The sequence below is a fragment of the Peromyscus eremicus genome, chromosome 6 (genome assembly GCF_949786415.1).
Source record: "Peromyscus eremicus chromosome 6, PerEre_H2_v1, whole genome shotgun sequence".
In the NCBI taxonomy this organism is placed as follows: Eukaryota; Metazoa; Chordata; class Mammalia; order Rodentia; family Cricetidae; genus Peromyscus; species Peromyscus eremicus.
In genome coordinates, this window is record NC_081421.1 from 58,433,610 (window position 1) to 58,450,527 (window position 16,918).

The 16,918-nt window shown below is 43.6% G+C and overlaps 1 protein-coding gene across 1 annotated transcript in view; it reads right to left on the reverse strand.

Annotated features, from left to right (window-relative positions):
• The window catches only part of Trim2 (tripartite motif containing 2), a 117,200-nt gene that overhangs the window by 41,007 nt on the left and 59,275 nt on the right, over positions 1 to 16,918 (reverse strand). Inside the window, exons 2-3 of the mRNA XM_059265544.1 lie at positions 9,788 to 9,969; positions 5,300 to 5,537 (exon numbers count right to left, since the gene is read on the reverse strand). Of these exons, the coding sequence (XP_059121527.1) occupies positions 5,300 to 5,537; positions 9,788 to 9,969 (420 nt within the window). The remainder of the gene's footprint in view (positions 1 to 5,299; positions 5,538 to 9,787; positions 9,970 to 16,918) is intronic.

Here is a 16,918-nt window from a genome sequence, read left to right on the forward strand (position 1 = left end):
CTGCAACTCTGTCCCTTCTGAACAAAATGTCATTCTTCTTTCTATACTGTATACACTGTATATACTGTACACATCACATACATACTGTATCCACATTGCATATACTGTGTACTGTGTATACTGTATACACTGTGGTCTCACAGAGAAAAGTCAGAACTCTAAACATAAATATATTCACATATACCAACAGTTATATGTCATTTGCTTCAAAGACATCAATTTGGGGCTGTGAGTGAGGCTTTGATAAAGCCTGTGCTCAGCCCTGGCTAAAAATTCTTAGTACCCATCCATCAATCAATCTATCAATCAAATCAATCAATCAATCAATCAATCAGTTTTAATAGTCACACATCAATCAGTTATATGGGCTGATAATAACCTCATCAGGTGTCTAATATTGTAAATTTATATTATTTCTAATTTTTACTATAATATAGAATACAACATTCCTATTGGAAATCATCATCTTATCCATGATTTCCTTAGAAATAATTCTGTTAGTGGAATTGCTGAATTAAAAGTTGAGAGGCTATCTGAAACGTCTGTTATATTTGAGCCCAACTGACTTCACTTTTCTGAAGAACAATTTACTCTTTTCTCCACAAGACCTAAGGTCAGAGGACCACTCTGTGACATTGTTCTCTCCTCCCACCTTCTGTGGGTGCAGAGTTTGAACTCAGGTCGTAGACCCGTGCAGCGAGCGCCTTGACCTGATGAACCACCTCTCCAGCCCCTGGTTATTATCTTTTAAAAGAAAATAGAATAGAGATGATTATTTTTTGTGAAGCCTAACCTCCCTAATGTGATTTTTTTTTTTTAGCCATTTATACTTTCCCTGTGGATTTTCTAAGATCTTTGCTCAATTTCTTTTGAGATAATCATATTTTCCTTGTCAGTATTCTTACATACAAAGAACTCTCTGAGGCTTTTTCATTAAGAATTTTATGGTTAGTATTATAAGTTAAATTGTTAGTAGCTTTCATTTTTCTGTCTTCCCTAGGTTTTGGCGTCAGACATATAAATGAGCCACAAATTACCTGAGCAGCTTTTGTCTCTCACTACTCAGGAGTGTACTAAGAATCGCACACACTATTTTCTTTCACATTTCATAATTTACTTTGTTGTTCTTTCCTTAGCTTCTTGAGTTTTTGTGCGTGTTTGTTTTTGAGACAGGGTCTCATTATCTAGGCCAGGTTGTCTTTGAACTCACACTAATTCTCCTGCTTCAGCTTAGGCCGCATGCCTGGCTTCCAACTTCGTGAGTTGCATTCTTCTCAAATAAAATAAAATGCTTATTTAACCTACAAAAATCTTCTTTCAAAAAAATGTATGGAGTTATTTACTCATATACATATACATTTACCCCATACACGAGATGGTAAAATATTCACTTCTGTATGTTTTGTTGTTGTTGTTGTTGTTTTATGTGCATTGGTGTTTTGCCTGCATGAAGGTGTCAGATCCCCTGGAACTGGAGTTACAGACATTTGTGAGCTATCATGTAAGTGCTGGGAATTGAACCTGGGTCCTCTGGAAGAACAGCCAGTGCTCTTAGCTGCTGAGCCATCTCTCCAGCCCCCAATTCTGTATTTTATATAGTCCTGTTTTGTCTTCACTTTATGTATTAAATAGTGGTGAGCTTCAAAAAAACATTCTGTGTTTTTTCCTTGAACAATTACCAATTTAACTTTAGTATCCTGGGCGGGAGCTAAATACACTGACGTTTTGTTGTGGCCTAGTTATACGGTCAATTTCAGTGGCTCAAGTTCTCCCAATCTCAGCTTTGTTCAACAGACTGTCTTCTTAAAACACACAGGTTTTATGTGAGGGAGGCAGATTCCTACATGAACGTCCAAGGCAGGCAGATTCTCACATGAACATCCTCTTTCCTCTGAAATGTGTCTTCTGCTCTGGGCTCAGTGATACTCTCCAGTCCCACTTACCGACATTAGCTGGACATCTCAGTAAATGCAAAGCCGATGCCCAGCCTCAGTCTCACGACTCTGTCCACCATTCAGACAGTAAACTATTCACCTCTCATTTTGAAGGGTTAATGTTCCATGCTGTTTTTGGAATTTAGGTCAAGTGCTTTCTTGATGGTATCACAGTGTGTCACAATCTCTCCCGAGCTACTTTTCTGTTCCTCCCTGCAAGTCTCCTGCCCACCTGTATTCTGGCCTCACCTCCAGACTCCATGTTCCAGGTGCCCCAGCTGCCTACCATTCCTGAACACCACCACACCTTTACATTGATTACCATGTTATCCTCCCAAGTGCCATTTATTTGACATTCTACACAATCATGGGTTCAAATCTAGGCTGGTGCCTACAGTTGGACTCCTAGTGTTTCTAAGACTTCCTTCCCTATCAAGCAGGGTCTGCAGGGAGCCCCATGACTGAACTAAACTTTACAGGAACTTGTACCTGACAGAAACATTTTCCTAGATGTAGCACTTAGGATGGGGGTCCAGGTAGAAAGCCTCAGTATTCACTCTGAGCCAACAAGGAAAGGGGCCAGAAAAGTAATATTCAACCTGCTTTAGGAGGAAACTTTTCAGCTTGTTTTGGTAAGACATACACAAGAGTCTCCCTTGGATTATAGTGTATATGTTATACATTGGTGTCATTACTAGCCTGGTGTACTACTAATTAAATAGTTACAGATGTGCAAGGCATGATGTCTTTTTGTGTTTGAAGCTATCATAAAGCTCAGGATGATATTTATTCTAGGTCTAGCTTCAATGATGTGTCAGTCAAACTGGTGCTTAACCTGTCCAAGCCTGAGACTCTGTCTATGAATAAGGGTCACTTACACCTGCCTTGCAGACTGCATTGAGAAGCTGAGTGTGGGTGTCTGGCAAATCTGTGCAACAATCTGCTGAAGAGGCAGTTCTCGGCGCTAAGGTCCCTGCCCACTTGAACTCATTCTAGAGGGAGAGTTCCAAGACCAATGAGCAAACAGCCCACTGATGACATTATGATTGCCATGGGGCAGAATAGGAAGTGACATGATGAAGGTAAATTGCTATGAAGAGGTGGCTGGACATGATGGCACATGCCTTTATTTCCAGTACTCAGATGGCAGAGGCAGGCATATCTCCATGAGTTCAAGACCAGTCTGGTCTACACAGACAGTTCTAGACCAGTAAGGAGTGCATAGTGAGACCCTGTCTCAAAAAAGGGGTGGCTTGCCTCAGAGAGCGTAGCTAGAGAAGAATTTCTGGGAAGGAAATGGAGAATAAAGGTGAAGGGCAAACAAGCCACAGGAGAGAAGGCATGGGACACTGCAGGAAGAAGGCATGGGACAGCCAGCTGAAGGCAGAAACGCTGCTGAGGAGGTTAAGGAGGCCAGGACGGCTGAAGCAGAGCGGGCCAGGTGCAGTGTGAGAAGCAGTCAATGGCTGATGAACAATGCTCGGCTCTAACAACCACTTGCTCTGCCGGTGGTTTATAATACACTGGGGGTGGGGCTTATATTACAAGCAGCTTCAAATGCTTCTTAAGTGGCCAGTCTAAGGGAAAAAGTGAATAAAGTCATTGCTTAGAATGAATATAATATTAGGGATGGAGGTATAGTTCAGTGACAGGGCATGAGCATTCAGAAAGCCCTGGGTTTGATTCCTAACACCAAATCATCAACATCATCATCATCATCATCATCATCATCATCATCATCATCATCATCCAATACAGGGAGCAGTGCCAGGAATTGAATCCAGAGACTTTCACATGCTAGGTGTGATGGTTGGAATGAGAATGGCCCCCGTAGGCTCACGTATTTGAATGCTTGGTCCCCAGCTGGTGGAACTGTTTGGGAAGGATTAAGAGGTGTGGCCTTGTTTAAGGAGGTGTGTCACTGGGAAACAGGCTCTGAGGTTTCAAAAGACCCCTGTGAGCTAGGCAGTGGTGGCACACACCTTTAATCCCCGTACTCAGGACGCAGAGGTAGGTGAATCTCTGTGAGTTTAAGGTCAGTTTAGTCTACAGAGAAAATTCCAGGACAGCCAAGGCTACACAGCAAAGCCCTGTCTCAAAAAACAAAACAAAACAAAAAGACTCATAAGATTCCCTGTCCCTCTATCTACCTCACACTTATGGTTGTGTCTAAAGATATGAGCTCTTAGCTACTGCTCCAGCACCATGCCTGCCTGTCTGCTGCCATGCTCCCTGACATAATAGTCAAGGACTCTAACACTCTGAAACCCAACCCCCAAATTAAATGCTTTCTTTTGTAAGCTGCCTTGGTCATAGTGTTTTATCACAGCAATAGAAAATTAACTAAGATACTAGGCATGCAATCTACCATTGAGCTACACGTCCAACCTCTAAGAAATATGTATGTATTTTTAGAGAGTCTCTCTGTATTGCCAAGGCTGGTCTCAGACTCATCATCCTTCTCTCTCAGCTTCTCGAGTGCTAGGATTATAGGTATGCACACCACGCCTGGATCAAGAAATAATTTTAACAGCTAACCTTTACTGAGAGCTTACTATGCACTTTATATCATCTAAACATTTCATTTCCCAGTTTCAAATAATTCTATTTGGTAAATATCATTATGACTTCCTTTACACAGAAAAGGGAGCAAGGGTTTAATAAACCCGCTTAAGCTGAGGCAGGAAATGTGTTTAAAGGCAGGGTTTGAATCAGCCAGGCTGACTCACAAACCCGTGCTTCTAGCCGTGACATTACCCTGTCCCTTCCAGGCACAGAGCTACTGTGAGTCAGTTATTTGATGAGTCTTACGGGCCCATTTGCATTTATAACAGTTATTCTGCTTGCTAGAAGCAGGAAGTACGTTTGCAACTCACAATCTGTAGTCTTTATCGGGGATGGACAAAACTTCAGTTCTTCCTTCCTAAGGAGTAGGATCTGAGACATGAGAAAAACTCTTCTCCAAGAAAAATAAACTCTAATTAATTAGCATTTCAGCAATCACTTTCAATTTGTAGAGCTTATCTGCTACTACATCTGTATCCATGATTTTTGACTTGCATGTTATGTCAGAGTATGCCTAGCTTACAAGCAGCAACTGACTCTCTCTCCTGAGGACCACAACAGTATATTCCAAGTAGGGATGATGAAGATGGATTTTATGCTATAAGTAACTCTGGTTAGAGAAAATGAGTAGGAAAAAGAGTCTGAGGGTTTTTGTTTTTAATTAGTCATTTCTCAGACTATTATTAATATATTATTAATAATCTTTGCTTTAATGAAGAATCTCTGAGGTATGTACCCGAAGCCTACCCAAGGCCACAGCCACCATGTCCCCCACGCAGCCTGCTTTCTGCCTCACTTACATTCCCATCGTGGTTTGGGCACGAAAGCGGCTTTCCTGCAGCCACAGCGGTGACCGTCTCCAGGATGGAAGAGTCCTCGCCATTGCTGCCGGGCGTTCGCTGCAGCACATCCATGAGGTTTGTGATAAAGAAGTTGTTCTGCAATGCAGCCACCCCTTTCTCAGGCAGGATGGAGGTCTGGCGACACACCGGGCAGGAGAGGGTTAAGCTGTGGGCTGGAATGTAGTTCTGCAGGCACCTGTTGTGGGCACACATGAGGGCAGTCAGCACAGAATGCCACTTCTGCAGGTACCATCCACGTTCTCATCAACAATGGCTGACAATGGGCCACTTTGCAGAAACCTACTTTGTGGTGTCCTGAACCAGAGAAATCATCCTTCAGAGACCAAGAACCAACCTGTCCTCACATGGGCTCTATACACTGACCAGACAAATGGCTGTGCTTGAGGAAAAAAAATGTCATAGACTTCTTTCTGTAGCGTCACAGTGTGGTTGGTTCAAGACCAAGCGATCTTGACCTTCCAAGGAACTTGATAGACCTACCAGGTCAGATGCCCGTGTGACTCACATACATAGTAAAGGTTGGAAAGCCTTGTTCTGTAAGCATTGAGCTCACAAATGTGTAGACTTTTGTAATTGGTGGGAAAATGTCAGATGTATTTGTTAACATTGAAATTCATTTGACACAAAACCATAATTATATATATAAAAAAATCTAACTGGAAATACTTGGCTGAAGCAAGGATGAGACACCCAGACTAAGTGACCGCATCTCTCGCTTCTTCTCCTCAAGAAGCACCAATTTCATCCAGTTAGTTAAGAAAGAAATGTATTAACAATACAAACTACATTTGAAATATTCCCCCGAACCTATAGAGGGGGCACCATTATGACCCCTTTGGACAATGAAGAAACATGGCTATAGAGAGGGGCTAAGGACCTCGCCTAGCTTTCTTTAGTAGGTCAGGGATAGAGTGGGAATCCAAACCCAGGCAGTTTGATATCATAATTTAACCTTTAAATAACTAGAGTTGGAGCTGGGCTTGCAACTCAGTGGCTAAGTGTCTACCCAGCATGCATAGGTCTCATTCAAGCACCACAGAAACAAACCCAAAATTGTTCTGTACACTGTTTTCCAGTTGCTTAGCCAGAGTTTGAGAACCACCAATGTGGCCTCTTATTTTGCAGATGAAGAAAGTAACACCAAGTAGGGTTAGCTGGTGAGAGTCTCAGAGGTCATTTGGACTAAGTCTCTGCCAGAAATGAAACAGATCTGCTAAAGTCAAAAATGATACTTGAAGCCAAGAGGCATTTGCAACCATATTTTACTAGACAACCGACCTTCAGCAAGCTTGACTTTGGCTCCACTTCCTTTTGTGCTGGATCATCTTCCTGTGTCTTTATGGCGTCTGTCCCTCCTGTCTGTTCTATGTTTTCTGAGTTACCAAAGCTTGGTGTTACTCAGGGCTCCATCCTGAAACCTCTTCTTCCTCTGGGATCTTACACCATTATGAGTATAACAGACAGATACTGTGTATGTGTGTGTGGGTGGGGGGGGATCCCCCCTGGGCTGCACCTGATCTGGCTCCGGAATGCTAGCACCTAGCCTTAATTCATCTTGTGTTTCTTGGTTACCCTTTGTTTCTCTTGTTGCCCTATGTGAATCTTGTCTGAGATTCTCCCAAGGATACAAAGCCTATGCAAAACTTGGTTCAGGAAACTCAGAAAACTCTGGTACCTGATGAATCTAGAAAGTTGTACTTGGCATTGTATTTTTGGAAGCTTCCTTCAGGTTGTTTTGAACAGATGGAAATCAACTGGCTAAAGTGTAAATATGGAGAAAAATAAAAATGCCCTGGGTGAAGGGAAAGGCTTCAGTCCTTAGAGGTTGGATCCCCCTGCAGCCATGAAAGGCTACATTCATTCCTTTTTTTTTTTTTTTCCAAGTATGGTTCTGCATATCTCTGACATTCTCTTCTCTTGTTCACTTCTCTTAACTAACTTCCACTGATTCTTGGGGGTTTCGGCTTAGCAATCACTCCTGCAGGGAAGCCTTCCCTGGTGAGGCAAATGCTCTACAACCATGGCTTCCTGTGGAGTTTGGAGGTCCAGCACTTGTCCCTGGTTTAATGTATTAATTGGAATGGTTGGGAGAGTTCATAACTGGCCAGAAGATGTTTAGTTTTGTTCTCCTTCTAAGCCTTGTTGATGGTGTTTTAGAAAACACTGGTTAAGTGACCAACTGTACATCTTCTCTCTATAAAAACTAAACCTTCTAGCCGGGCAGTAGTGGCGCACATCTTTAATCCCAGCACTCGGGAGGCAGAGCCAGGTGGATCTCTGTGAGTTCGAGGCCAGCCTGGGCTACCAAGTGAGTTCCAGAAAAGGCACAAAGCTACACAGAGAAACCCTGTCTTGAAAAACAAAACAAAACAAAAAACAAAACAACAACAACAAAAAAAGCTAAACCTTCTAAGGAAAGCTGCTGAGCACTGTCAAAAGGCAGCCACTCCAATGAGCACACCGCTAGAACAAGTCTAATGCATCCCACAGGGACTCCCTACAGTAGGATCTCATGAGACTCTGCCGTGCGTTGCTGGACAGGAGGTAGGGCTTAGCAGGGGTGGACCCTGAGCAGCTCAGAAGTGTTGCTTCTTGCCTAACATGGTTAAGAAATAATAATAATAATAATAATAATAATAATAATAATAATAATAATAACAATAATAATAATAATAAAAACCCGAGAGGGTGCTAAAAACACAGGAATTAGGCAGTTCTGTTGAGCATGGACTGAGTGAATCTCAACTGGTACATACTGTGTAAGTGCCAGGCTATAGTGACTGCTGCAAATAAAGTAATGGTGTCACCATCTGCACCCAGGGACAGTGGCAGGTCTCTGGGCTTTGCATTTGGCCATGCCCAGTCAGTGTTGGGGTGGGGGAGGGGATGATCACTAATTATTAGAAGACATGAATTACAAAGCACTTGGATAAATAATGCCTATATATGAATAAAATGAAAAGCAGAGGTGTGAGATATGTACCATCACTAAAACAAAACAACCCACTACATTCCAAATGAAAGAAAAACCCCACAACGTCTATCGAGAAGCCCATGTACCCTCCCTCTACCCATCACCGCCATCAAGGATGTAGTCTTTCAGCTGCAGCAGGACCCTTCAGAGTAAATCAACTCTTTTTTTTTAATCCCCAGTTAAATAATAAATGTGTTTTTAATTGGATGGTAAATAAAATCAGCATCTATGTGAAATCATTGAAAGCACTGAGTTCATGATCTAGAAATAGGAAGTATGCTATTTTAATTACATCTATTAAGTAATAGAAATATATTTAACAACATATGTTCAAACATAGCTAGAGTATTTATTCATTTTTAAGAACAGTATTCATAAAGCCTTGCTAAGGATACACTTAAATTAAGTCACAAGTAAACTACATGCTAACAACTTCTCTTCCTGTTTTTGTTTCTGTTGTTGTTGTTTTGGTTTTTTGTTTGTTTGTTTTTGAGACAGGGTCTTTTTACATAGGCCTGGCTGTCCTGGAATTCACTACATAGACATTTGAACTCACAGAGATCCACTTGGCTCTGCCTCCCGAGTACTGGGATTAAAGGAGTGTGCCACCACTCCCGATTCTGTTTTTTTGTTTTGTTTTTTAAAGACAAGATCTCAATAGCCCAGACTTATCTTCAAACTCAAGTTTCTACTACCTCAGCCTCCCAAGTACTGTAATTGCAGGCTTGGGCCACCAAGCAGGTCGTGAAACAAACTTCTTATCCTTATGGGCTTTTTTTAAACATAGTAAGTCAAGCCACAGAGTATAAAAGTGTATATAAAGGACTGGAGAAGCGGTTCTGTGTCTAAGAGTGCCAGCTGCTCTTACATAGGGTTGGAGTGTGGTTCCCGGCACCCACATCCAGCCAGTGGCTCACAACCACCTATAACTCCAGCTCCAGGGTATCTGACACCCTTTTCTGGCCTCTGCCCACAAACAGACAGACAGACACACACAGACATACATGCACACACATATACACAAATAAAAATAAAATCCTAGCCAAGTGTAGTGGTACACACCTTCAATCCCAGCACTTGGGAAGCAGATCAGGCAATTCTCTGTGAGCTCAAGGTCAGCCTGGTCTACTTAGTGAAAGCCTGCCTCAAAATTAAATAAATAAACAAACAAACAAAATCTTTAAAATGAAATAGCAATTGAAAACACTCTTTCAAGAAAGACAAGTAAGAAGTGTGTTTTCTTTAGCTCTGTCTTTTGGAGGTGAGCCAGTCCATTCCTGGATGCTTTCTCAGACTTGTAATTGTCTGAAACGAAGTACATCACTCACGGTTCCTGACTGGGTTCCTAGATGTCTGTTAGGAGCACAAGTCAGGCACTGTCCCCCTTGGGCAGCAGTGGTTCCTGGGAAAGAGCCTGAGCAGGTGAGTGTGGGAGCACAAAAGAAGCTTACCTCTCACAGAAAGTGTGCAGACAGGGCAGGACCTTGGGGTTCTTGTACCGTTCCAGGCATATACTGCAGATCAGAAACTGCTTGTCAATCTGGCGCACCACAGGACTTGGGATGCTGGCGCCCTCACTGGCCATCCTAGACCACTGACATGGGGGGCCGGCTGTCCTCGACCCTGCACGCTGCTGCAGTCAGAGAGAAAAGCCAAAAGGAAAACACATGATTATCCTGTAAAACACATATACACCTATCCTGTAAAACACATGCACACCAATCCTGGGCTCTTCCATTCTAAACACAGGTAGACGCCAATGTCAGTGACCTCAAAATAACCAGGGCCAGCTCTCATTACTTCGGAAGTAATAGCAAGCTTGTTTGTGCTATAAATAACAATAAAATAATGACATCTTCCTTCCCACACAGACAACAGATCAGGAGAGAGTGTGTCCTACAAGAAGATGTTTGCTGAGTTTAAAAGTGAGTGGCAGCTGAGGGGGCAGTTATAAAGCTAAGCATGTGTTTTACTCATGACTCTATTTTGGATATACATTTGCCTTTTATGTTCAGATGACACTCAGTATATTATACTTTGAGAGGACTAGAAGATGCCACTGCCAAACACATCACATTGGTGTAAGTTATTTTAACTGAAAGCTCTTGAGGAACAATATGCAGTCATTGGAAAAACCTTATCTCCTCTTATGTACCTAGAGCCTATAAATAAACTGATGAAAGACATCCCGGGGGAAGTTACACAGATTGTACTGATGTTAATTTTTTTTTTTTAACATTTACTTGTTTTGTTTGTGTGCACATGTGTGGGCATGTGACTGCACGTGTGGAGGTCAGGGGACAACTTGTGTGAATTGGCTCTCCTTTGGCCATGTGGAGCCAGTGGTTGAACCCAGGTCCTCAGCGTCAGCGGCAAGCTCCTTTACCCGCTGAGCCGTCTCTGCGGTCCTGATGTTAGCATTATTTTGTTTGTTCACTTGTTTGGTTTTTTCGTATGCTACTCTACATGCTTGGAAGTTTCATTAAAAAAAAAGAGGTGCAAAACCCAAGGAGGTGTGACCAGACGTGGGCGTTCTAACATCAGTACACACAAAGGAGCCATCTCCACCTCTTTGTCTAAAACGGACATGAATTTCCCTTTTGTAAAGGGCATTTCTCCCTCCAAACTGAAGTGTGGGGAAGGCTCTCAGGTACTGCGGCTGCAAGGAGGTGGGTCTTCATAGCTAATCGTGCTTGACAGAGCTCACAGACCCAGGCTTCCCTCTGGCTTCCCCACTGCATGGCCCCAGAGCCCACCCCTCTCCCTTCACAATGCTCAGGAGTTCGTCACCTGTGCTATCTAGTAACAGAGTGGAGAGACCGCAGAGGCAGTCCCTGGAATCATAAAGGAATCTCCCTCCCCTCCGCACGTTTGAAGGGAAAAGAGAAGTCAGAGGAAGCTTCAAATAGGAAGAGATTGCGCATGTCACAAAGACCCCAGAGAGGGAAGCAGAGTCCATTGGACAGGAAGTTATAACAGACACAGCTTGGCCACCACCTTCAAGTTTCTGGCTCAAAAAGTTAGCATGAGTTGAGCTGAAATTCACTTCTCAATTTTCAAAACGCGTGGTAAGGTGCTCACAGGCCTCTTGTTCTCAAGGTAAAGATGGAAGGTAGGAGGGAGGGAGGGAGGGAGGGAGGGAGGGAGGGAGGGAGGGCAGACAAAAACTAGTTCATCATCAACATAAAAGAAATGAAAAATTTATTCTCATTCTATGAATTAAACACACACAAGTACACATGCACACACACACACACACACACACACACACACACACACACACACACTACAGGGTCAATAGTATAGGTATCTCTGAAACTTACAGCTTTTGCACCTCTTAAGCTGCCCACCACTCTGGCCGTGTGTTTTGCTAAGGCTTTGCTCTGGAAGCTTGGTTTACATTTGACGCTAGAACTTGGTCTGTGACCTGTGTCTGAAGCTGGGAACTACAGCATGTTTACAACATCAGCAGTCCGATACTCTCTGTGGACACCACTCTTCTCCAAACACGAATGATAGTTCTCATGCCCCACCAAATAACCAATGTTTTTAGATGCTCTTCAGCTCTTTGCTTTAAAGATTTATTTACTTTTATTCTACATATATGAGCGTTTTGCCTGCACGCATGTGTGTGCACTACAAGCATGTCTGATGCCTGAAGAAGCCAGGAGCGGGTGTCACATCTCCTGGAACTGGAATGACAGATGGTTGTGAGCCATCACGTGGGTGCTGGGAACCAAACCCAGTCTTCTGAAAGAAATCCAGTGCTCTGAAGTAATCCAGCCCCAAGTTTTATTAAGAAAACTCTGGATCTTACAGTCTGAGTGGTCAGCCCTATAAGCATATACATACAGAATACTAATGGACTCAGCATGTTGTAATTATATATTTATTCATTTTTATATGTATATATGTGACTAATTTCATATTTATTTTAATTTTATACTTATTAAACATGTGCAGATAAAATAAATACCACACATCAAAATTAACCAGATCCCAAGTCTACACATCTCAATGAACTTCTACATAGTTAGAACAGGCATTCTGACGCTATGGAGTTTCACACTGGTTTTTCCACTTTCACTGTCTAGTATATTTTTATGTAGCTATGATAATAATAATTAGAGAAAAAGAGGTCATGCATTTGAGAAGAGGGTCATGGAAAGGGTGGGAAGGAGGAGAAGGAGCGGAGGAAATGGTATAATTACATTTTAATTAAAAATAAAATTAAAAAAAATAAAACCCTGTCAAGATCCATTTTAGCAGAGTTAACACCCATGACAGGTTTATAAAGGAATCTGATTAACAAATGGCACCTGGTGAATGTCTGTGAGGCAGGAGCATCACCTTCAGTCAGAGCTCCCTGCATGGTGAGGCAGTGAAGGCAGGAATATCTAATTGGCCAGGCACTGGCAGCTAGACTTTCCGTGGAGTGCTCCCTGAAGAGCTAGAGAAAGATGTTCCTTGATCGGATGAAGGGCGGGCGGTTCATCTCTCGGGAGCTTGACCACATCCCTATGACATCAGACTACTGAAGGAAAGCACTGTCTGTCTAGAGATAAGCAAACCAAAGCGGAGGGTTGAAATGACCTACTCAAGGTCATCCAGGAAGATCAATGGAGCAGAAAGCTCAGGTTTCAGGTTTTCTGCCTCCTCTGACGGCTAATCTTAAACAAGGGTGACACTTGCATGTGTCATAAAAATGGCAGCATGCTCTCTTGGGTAGCAGTAAAATTTGCATGACTGTGAGGGAGCGACACAATTTCTGAACAAAAATCCACTAAGGGTTTGATTATTCTATTATTATTATTATTATTATTATTATTATTATTATTATTTAATGACAGTGATGGCTGGAGATGCGGCTCAAGGAGAGAACACATACTCAGCATTCAATATAAGGTCTGAGCCCTTACTCCCACACATTCTGTTAAGTTTATCATTAAGTAGGGGCTGGAGGGATGGCTCGGCAGTTACAAACCCTTGCTGGTCTTGCCGAGACCTGGGTTCAGATCCCCAAACCCATAGGGTGGCTCACAACAGTTACTTCACTTCCAGGGGATCTGACACCCCCTCTGGCTTCCAGGGCATACATGTGATACACAGATACACATGTAAGCAGAACACTCATATGCATAAAATAAAAATGAATATTTTTTTGGGGGGAAAGCCAACTAAATTTTATTTTGAATAGCTTTTGTGTTGGAGGGTGTGGGGGAGGGGGCGAATGTGGCACAACAAGCATGTGGAGGGCTGGAAAATAACTTTCGGGAGTGGTTTCCCGTCTTCCGCAAAGAGGGCTAAGGCTTGGCAGCAGCACATTACCTGCTGAGCCATCTCAGCTGTCCTTGAATATGTCTGGTGTTTTTCATGTGACCGTCATGTGCTCATCAATGCTGGATAACACAGCAGAAGGAAGGGATGGAGGGGGAGAGAACACATGCGGTCTCAGTCATTTTTTTAAAAACCTTGTTTTGAACAAATGATGTATATTAACGGAATAAAATCCCTTAAACCAACATTTTTATGCTCTAAAGCTTAAAAAAAAAACACATTTGATTCTAATTCTATGGTAATTATTGTGGTGAGTGATGATGTCTTTGTTAGTAGTGTTCATTTACACGGTAAATTAATTATGCCTACTCATTAACACTAATTTAAAATCATGACAATGCCGCAGATCTGTCACAAGTGACCTGTTGAAGGCATCTTGCTCTTTAGAACTCCCACACTCAACACAAAAGGTTTCCAAGCCCCAAAGACCCCCAGCTTTGCCAGGATAAGAACACTTCCGGGAATATTTCTGGATGTGCACTAACCAGAAAGCATTTCATTGCTCCTAAAGGGACAATGTGCTTGGAAGAACTCAAGCACAGCATGAGCCAGTGTGCATGGTGGGACGCTTCTAGGCCTCCGAGTGGGCGATAGTCTTTAATCAAAGGGCTTGAGCACTACCAGCGATGAGTACCTAACTACATTCTCCTGGGACGTCCCTCTCTATCTGAGCTTCCAAATTGTTGGCAACCCTTTCTACCCACAGATGTGGCAGAAATCAAGGCAGGAGAGTGAAGATCAGAGACGGAACTGCTCTTCTGCTGGAGATCAGCAGAATTAAGGGGAAGAAACCATCCATGGAGCCCAGGCAGAGCTGCTGGTACACCCATTGGCAAAAAGCCAATGGAGGGGAAGGCAGAAGAGCCTTTCTTCTTGAAATTGGGTCTTGCTATGCAACCCAGGTTCTCAAAATCCCCCTACCTCAACCTTCCAAGTGCTGGGGTTAGAGGCCACCAGCCACCATACCTGGTCAAAAGTCTTTTTTCTATGACACAGTCCACATTAGACAGATACTGACATTCACCAGCTAGAAGAGCTTTTATATGAAACCAAGCTAAAATTCCCTGGAGTGTTCCAGAGGCCCTCTCGCCTCTGCCCCTGCTCCCACCCCTACCCCTAACCCCACCACCTACTGCTTTGTTGGGAGTCTCCTGCTCAACCTGATCACATGGTTTTTTTATCCCTTGTCTTTGCTGGCTTTGGCTCCATAAACACGATTTTTCTCTTATGGACCCCATGTTTGTGCAGCAACAACCCCACCCCGCCCCCATTTGTATGTTGAAGCCCTAGCTCCTAATGTATTTGGAGACTGTGGTCATTTGTGGGAGAGCATTAGGCCTTGAGGATGGAGCCCTGACGACAGGATCTGAGCTGAGCGGGACAGCAGGTGTAGTTTCTGTCTCCATTATCCTGCAGACTTCTGCTGCTTATGAGGATAGGAAAGATCTTGACACTCCAGAGACCCAGATGAGAAAGGAGGCCAGGCAAGAATCCACGTCTATATTGCTTTTTGAATCAAGGAAACCAGGAACTGGTCATCCCCAGCACTCTGGATAAGGGCCGTCTGTTCTGTGCACACTGCTCAGCAGATTCGGGTTGATGGCATGTTTCCCACTGTGCTTCCTGGCATGAAGGAAGCATGCCGCTCTCTCTCCCCGCCCCTCTCTCTCCATGTGAGGATGGAATAAAGGGAAGGCCATCTGTCTGCAAAGCTGGAGGGCAGCTCTCTCCAGAACCCTGCCGTCTTGGTTCCCTGAACTTGGACTTCCAGCCTCCAGCACTAGAAGAAACAATTGTTGAAAGCCCCCAGTCTCTGGTAGTTTTGTTACAGGAAAGAACCGACTAAAACATCTCTTGATACAATGTGTGACTTATTTACATCGCATATCATCTTCCCACCCCTGCACGGCTCCCTCACCCTGCTGTGGAATGTTTGCCAGGACAGGGATGTGTGTCTGCACACTGCCGTTATCCCAGAAGCTGGAGCTGGGTGTCCCTGGTACTCCATTGTCACTGATTTCTGAATAAACACAGTGTGCTACTGGTGGCCTAAAGCATGACAGTGGGAAAAAGAAGCTAGATTCTGTGACAAAGCATGTCTGTGGTGAATGCTGTCGGGTTGACGTCAGCATCGCCTGCCTCCCGGTGTGACAGTCTGAAGCTTACCAACACACGTTATCATCCAGAGGATAAGTATTACCAACATATTTTAACATGTTCACAAATTCAGAGGAAGGACTGGAAAACTACAGAGGACACATATGCATGGCAGGAAACAGCCTCAGACTTGGCACGGACGGCCCTCATTAAGGGTGGTTTTGCCAGCTAAACATGGCATGTTGTGGGAAAAGCAACTCGGCAAACAGGAAACACAGTCCTTGCACAGAAAAACCCTGCCCCAGCCTTTCTTCCCTCACATCCACTCTCCTGTTTTCCCTGGCTCACTTGCTCAAGTCTCCTCCAGTTTCATGGGAATTACCACCACATGGGGGGAAAACTGAGAGGAGAATGCTGTGTCTGCAATTCCAAGATCCAGAGCATACTTCGCACCCCAAATTATACCACTCAGATGAGAAAAGTGTCCAGTTTTGTTGCTGACACCAGCTTGAGGAAGAGTAGGAAGGGAGAATGGAAAGAAGAAAAAAAAAAAAAAAAAGCTGGAAGGGGAGGGAGGGAGCCCAGACTGGCAAGGCTGGTCTGGGGAAGATGGCTGAAAAATACAATGGAAGCATATGATTTGTAAGCTGCGGTATACTTTATTCAGCACCATCCCAACAGTACAAAATTCCATTTTTTTTCCTCTTTTTTTAGACAGGGTCTCACTAGGTAGCCCAAGCTGGCTCAAACTCATTACCTTCCTGACTCAGCCTCCTGAGTGCTGACACTACACGTGTGCATGCTCACGCTTGACTTCACTTCTGGCTCTACACACTAGCTTTGCAACACTCCTGCTAGGCATTTGTGTTTGGACCTCTCTGCTGAGTTTCTTTAATAATGTGCTTACATTTTTAAAAAGTTCTTCAGCGGATAATGATGGTAAGGACAGGCCCCCCCCCCCAAAAAAAAAAATCAGCTTCTCTAGCAGAACAAAATCCCCCGACATGTTTATAGAAAGGAAATAATGAACTGGTCATTATAATGGATACCATGCTACCCCGGGGCAGGTGACACCTGGCGCTCAAGGCACAGGTGAAGCCCGATGTAAAGGACAGGTGTTTTGGGGGCTGGAGAGATGGTTCAGTCAG